Source organism: Taudactylus pleione, unplaced genomic scaffold, assembly GCF_031769625.1.
Source record: "Taudactylus pleione unplaced genomic scaffold, aTauple2 ptg000082l, whole genome shotgun sequence".
In the NCBI taxonomy this organism is placed as follows: domain Eukaryota; kingdom Metazoa; phylum Chordata; class Amphibia; order Anura; family Myobatrachidae; genus Taudactylus; species Taudactylus pleione.
Genome location: NW_028284484.1, coordinates 10709001 through 10715000, shown reverse-complemented (window position 1 = coordinate 10715000; position 6000 = coordinate 10709001). Strand labels below are relative to the sequence as shown.

At 47.2% G+C, this 6000-nt stretch overlaps 1 protein-coding gene across 5 annotated transcripts in view; it reads right to left on the bottom strand.

Moving 5' to 3' along the window:
- NADK (NAD kinase) overlaps nt 1-6000 on the bottom strand; it is a 130965-nt gene that overhangs the window by 30066 nt on the left and 94899 nt on the right. For all 5 annotated transcript variants that reach the window (XM_088468214.1, XM_088468216.1, XM_088468215.1 and 2 more), the window contains one exon: nt 3-102. In XM_088468214.1, coding sequence (XP_088324340.1) covers nt 3-102 — 100 coding nt within the window. The remainder of the gene's footprint in view (nt 1-2; nt 103-6000) is intronic.

Sequence of the window (6000 nt, the reverse complement as noted above, 5' to 3'; positions counted from 1 at the left end):
ACCATCTCCTTGAACTGTAGTGATAAGGTGCCCATCTAGGAAGACGTCCAAGTTGGATAGATAAGAAGAAGGGCCCCTGTCCACTACTACTTCATTCAGGACCTAGGATTCAGAGATTACATACATTAAATTAGCATATAAAATACTCCCTTTCAGCAACAGAGTAATAATATTCCCCTATATAAACCGTGGGACATCTATGGATGTATAATATTACTATTATTTATTACCAGTTATTTATATAGCGCACGCATATTCCACAACGCTTTACATAGAATATTTCCCTTTCACATCAGCCCCTGCCCCAGTGGAGCTAACAATCTATATTCCATACCAAATGTACATACACACACTAGGGGCAGTGGTGTTACTAAGGGGGGGTGTCAGCAGGGGCACGGGGCGCCACCGGCCACAGTCCAGGACAGTGGTTTCAGTCAGTGTAGTGTGGGCCGCACTACACAGTAAAACAAACACACCGCCAACGGGTACTACTTGCCCTGGGCTCCAAATACCTTAGTTACACCACTGACTAGGGATAATTTTTGTTGGGAGCCAATTTATCTACCAGAATATTTTTGGTGTGTGGGAGGAAACCGGAGCCCGCAGAGGAAACCCACGCAGGCACAGGGAGAATATACAAACTCCACACAGTTAGGGAGTTGAACCTACGACCTCAGTGCTGTGAAGCAGTAATGCTAACCATTACACCGTCTGTGCTGCCCACATGTACAGTGCCTTGCTAAAGTATTCACCACCACCCCCCCATAGCTTTTTACCTTATTTGTTACATTACAACCTGTAATTTATTTATTTTTTAATCTGAGTTTTACGTGATGTATCTGCACAAAATAATCTAATTTGGTGAAGTGAAATGAGAAAAACATATATCAATAAGAATCTTTATAAATAAAATTCTGAAAATTGGCATGTGCATATGTAATCACCCCCTTTGCTATGAAGCCCCTCAAAAGTTCTGGTTCAACCAATTACCTTCAGAAGTCACATAATTAGTGAAATGAAGTCCACCTGTGTGAAATCTAAGTGTCACATGATCTGTCAGTATAAACACACCTTTTCTGAAAGGCCCCAGAGGCTGCAACACCACTAAGCAAGAGGCATCACACCATGAAGACCAAGGAGTCAGGCCCAAACAAGTCAGGGACAAAGTTGTTGAGAAGTACAATTCTGGGTTTGGTTATAAAAAAAACATCCAAATCTTTGATGATCCCCCGAGACACCATCAAATCCATCATCAGCAAATGGAAAGAACATGGTACCACAACAAACCTGCCAAGAGAGGGCCGCCCACCAAAACTCACAGACCGGGCAAGGAGGGCATTAATCAGAGAGGCAGCACAGAGACCAAAGGTAACCCTGAAGGAGTTGCAGAGTTCCACAGCAGAGACTGATGTATCTGTACATGTGACCACAATAACCGTACACTCCATAGAGCTGGGCTTTATGGAAGAGTGGCCAGAAAGAAGCTACTTAGTGATAAAAATAAGAAGACACGATTTGAGTTTGCCAAAAAGGCATGAGGGCGACTCCCCAAATGTATGGAGGAAGATGCTCTGGTCAGATGAGACGAAAATTTTACTTTTCGGTCACCAACGAAAACGCTATGTCTGGCGCAAACCCAGCACATCCCATCACCCCATGAACACCATGTTTTTCAGCAGCAGGGACTGGGAAACTGATTCGAGTCAAGGGAAAGATGGATGGTGCTAAATACATAAGATATTCTTGAGCAAAACCTGTTTCAGTCTGCCTGTGATTTGAGACTGGGACGGAGGTTCACCTTCCAGCAGGGCAATGACCCGAAGCATACTGCTAAAACAACACTCGAGTGGTTTAAGGGGAAACATTTAAATGTGTTGGAATGGCCTAGTCAAAGCCCAGATCTCAATCCAATTGAGAATCTGTGGTCAGACTTGAAGACTGCTGTTCACAAGCGGAAACCATCCAACATGAAGGAGCTGGAGCAGTTTGCCTTGAGGAATGGGCAAAAATCCCAAGGGCAAGATGTGGCAAGCTCAGAGAGACTTATCCAAAGCGACGTGCAGCTATAATTGCCGCAAAAGGTGGCTCGACAAAGTACTGACTACAAAGGGGTGACTAGTTATGCACGCTGAAGTTTTCGGTTATGTTGTCCTAAATGTTGTTCAATTCACAATATAAACAAAAACACAACTTCACAGTTGTAGACATTTTCTGTGAATGACATGATGCACACCTTCAAACAATCCATTTTAATTCCAGGTTGTGAGGCAACAAAACATGAAAAGTACTAAGGGGGTGAATACTTTTGCAAGGCACTGTATATATGTGTAAATGTCCAGTAAAACAGTTGTGCAACAACATGCACCTGCACCTACTATAACACTGAATATTCAAGGCAGAGGTGTCAGCAATGGAGGCAGTAACTATAAAATGTGATTTGTAGCACCGCATTTATATAGTACTGCCGACAAGATAAGTGCAAGGTTTTTATGTCTGCAAAATAAACTGTAGCAGAAAAATAACTAAATTGAAGAATATCGGTTATGATGTGAAATATCTTCAGCTTTATTCAAACAGGATTTTGGTACTTAACGATAAATCCCTTTCTCCGATTACACAGGGGACACTGGAGTCTCATAACAGTGGGGTATAGATGTGTGCTAACCGGGAGCTTTAAAGAGTGACTAGCTCCTCCCCCTCTATACCCCCCTATAAGCCAGTCTTAGGAAACTGTGCCCGAGGAGAGCTGCAGAGGAGGAGGTGAAGAAAGTACACATAATGACAAACACATGACATGTGTAAACAGGATGCAACAAACAGTTGAATATAGAAAACAACCAGTCATAACTTAATATGACAATCAACCATGGCAGAAAGGTACAGCGCCGGGTGGGCATCCAGTGTCCCCTGTGGAATCGGAGAAAGGGATTTATCGGTAAGTACCAAAATCCTGTTTTCTCCTTCATACACTAGGGGACATTGGAGTCTCATAACAGTGGGGACGTCCCAGAGCTCCCATCCCGGGCAGGAGAGCGCTGAGAACCCCGCAGAACAGCACGGCCAAACTGCAAGGCAGAGGCCGCATCAAAATGATAAAATTTGACAAAGGTATGTCGGCCCGACCAAGTTGCCGCACGACAAAGCTGAGCCATGAAAACCCCGCGGGGAGCTGCCCACGAGGGACCCACCGAGTGCATGGAATGCGCCGTGATGGAAACCGGAGGTTCCATTGAGGAGACCACATAGGCTTGCCTGATGATCAGACGGATCCATCGTGCAATAGCCTGCTTGGAAGCCGGCCAACCAGGAGGGGCGACATCATATCGGACAAACAGGAAATCTGTTTTTCTGAGAGATGTAGTCCTATCCACATAATCCTGAGAGCTCTAACGACGTTCAGGAATATGCCCGATTGAGAGTCCTCTGGAAGAACCGGCACCACAATAGGTTGGTTTATGCGGAACAACCACGCCGTCAAACGTAACCGCCTTAAGTCTGGATAGACGAAAGGACCCTGTTGCAGGAGATCCTCTCGCAGCGGTAGAGGCCACAGTTCGTCTATCTGCAGTAGACATAGGTTGGAATACCAAGCTCTTCGGGGCCAATCTGGAGCCACTAAGAGAATTGTGGCCCTCTCCCTCTTGATGCGTTGCAGAAGTCAAGGCAGAATAGGAATCATCGGAAACAGGTAAACAAATCGGAACCGCCAGGGTGTTGAGAGTGCGTCCAGTTCCACGGCCTCCGGATCTCTTGTTCGAGAGCAGTATAGAGGCAGTTGATAGTTGTGTCTGGATGCCATGAGGTCGACTTGTGGAAGGCCCCACCTCTGAACAAGCTGTTGAAACACCTGGGGATGGAGCGCCCACTCCACGGGATGAACATCCTGAAGACTGAGGTAGTCTGCCTCCCAATTTTCCACACCCGGAATGAATTGCGGATATTGCCACGGCGAATTCCTCCACCTAGAGTAGAATGTGGCTTACTTCTTTCATTGCCGCCCGACTTCTGCTGCCGCCCTGTCGGTTTTATGTACGCCACCGCCGTGTCGTTGTCCGACTGGACTCTGACTGCCTGACCTCACAACAGGTGATGTGCTAGTTGAAGAGCATAAAACACTGCCCGTAATTCTAAGATGATTATGGGCAGTCGCGTTTCCAGTGGAGTCCAGCAGCCCTGGAAGTGTTTCTCTAGAGTCACTGCCCCCAGCCCTGGAAGTGTTTCTCTAGAGTCACTGCCTCCCACCCTTTCAGACTCACGTCTGTGGTGAGGAGAATCCAATTCCATACTCCAAACTTCTTGCCCTCCAACAGGTGAGAAGAATTCAGCCACCAGAGAATATCAGAGTTCTGGGGGCCAGCTTCACTAGCTGGCGAAGTAATAAATGGCATCCCGACCACTGAGAGAGGAGGTCCAGTTGAAAAGGCCTGGAGTGGAAACGGGCATATGGTATGGCTTTGAAGGTCGCCACCATCTTCCCAAGGAGTCGTATGCACAGGTGCACCGGATACTCGTCGATGTTGTAAGATCAGCGGCACCATTTTCTGAATGGAAGTTGTTGCTTTTTATTGGGGAAGGAAGACTTTCTGACCTACAGTGTACAAAATCATTCCCAGAAATTGAAGCCTCCGTGTTAACTCCAGATGGGACTTGGGAAATATCAGGATACATCCGTGTCATATGAGGAGCCTGCGAGTCACCAGTATATTTTGTAATAATTGGCTCCTGGAAGGTGCTTTCAGGAAGAGATCGTCCAGGTAAGGGACAATCGTTACTCCCTGAGTCCGAAGGAGAGTCACAGTCATGATCTTGGTGAATACCCTGGGAGCCAAAGTGTAAGGCCTGGAATTGAAAATAAGAGTCCCAAATGGCAAATCGTAGGATTGCCTGGTGAGGCGGCCAGCTGGGAATGTGTAGGTAGGCATCTTTTATGTCCTAAGACACCAGAAACTCGTTTTCCTCGAGCCCCACATTTACAGATTGAAGGGACTCCATCTTGAACTTGAATACTCTCAGGTAGGGATTGAGATCCTTCAGGTTCAGAATAAGTTTGACCGATCCGTCCGGCTTCGGAAACCACGAACAAGCTGGAGTCGAACCCCTGCTTTAGCTGTTGTGTGGGGACGTGTACCAACGCTCAAAGTTTTCCTACAGCTTCTTGTATCACCACCCTTCTGTCTTAGGAAACTGGCAAACTTGTGGTGAAAAACCGAGGTGGCTGGATCTGGAAATCAAGTTTGTACCCCTGGGTGATGAGGTCCCGGACCCAGGCGTCCGGACAGGATTGTGTCCACACTACCCTGAAAACTCGAAGACGAGCTCCCACCCTGGGGTTTCCCAGGTGAGAGGGAAACCCGTCATGGACTGGGTTTGGCTTATTGTCCTGGAGTGTAGAGGTTGCTGTGGCTCTACCATTACCTCTGGGACAACAAGAAATGGCCTCTGAATCTTCCTGGGGCACAAAAGGATGGTCCTGAAGAAGGCTTACGGATAGCCGGAGCAGGGGTATAAGTTGACTTACCCCCCGTAGCCTGAGAGATCCACTTGTCCAGTTCGGGCCCGAACAGTTTATCAACAGTTAATGGAAGTGCTTCCACCGTATTTCTTTGATTCTGCATCAGCCTGTCACTGTCGCAGCCAAAGAGCTATGCGGGCCGATACTGCTAGAGCAGAAGACCTAGAGGCGAGATTACATACCTCTTTTGACACCTCGTACAGATAATCAGCCAACTCCACGTTCTGTTCTGCTAAAGGAATAAGATCTTCAGGTGGGAAGTCCTGTCCTTAATACCTCGGAAAGCTGTCTAGCCCAGACTTCAATCACCTTGTTGACCCAGCAGCCTATTAGCACAGGGCAAAGAATCACACCCGCTACTGTGTAGATCAGGAGTTTGGAACCCTTTTTCTGCTGAGGGCCATTTTGATATAACATTCACGGGCCCGGTGCAGGACACGCCCCCCTCCGTGTGATATCACACGAGGCGGTGCCACAATCGCTGGTGA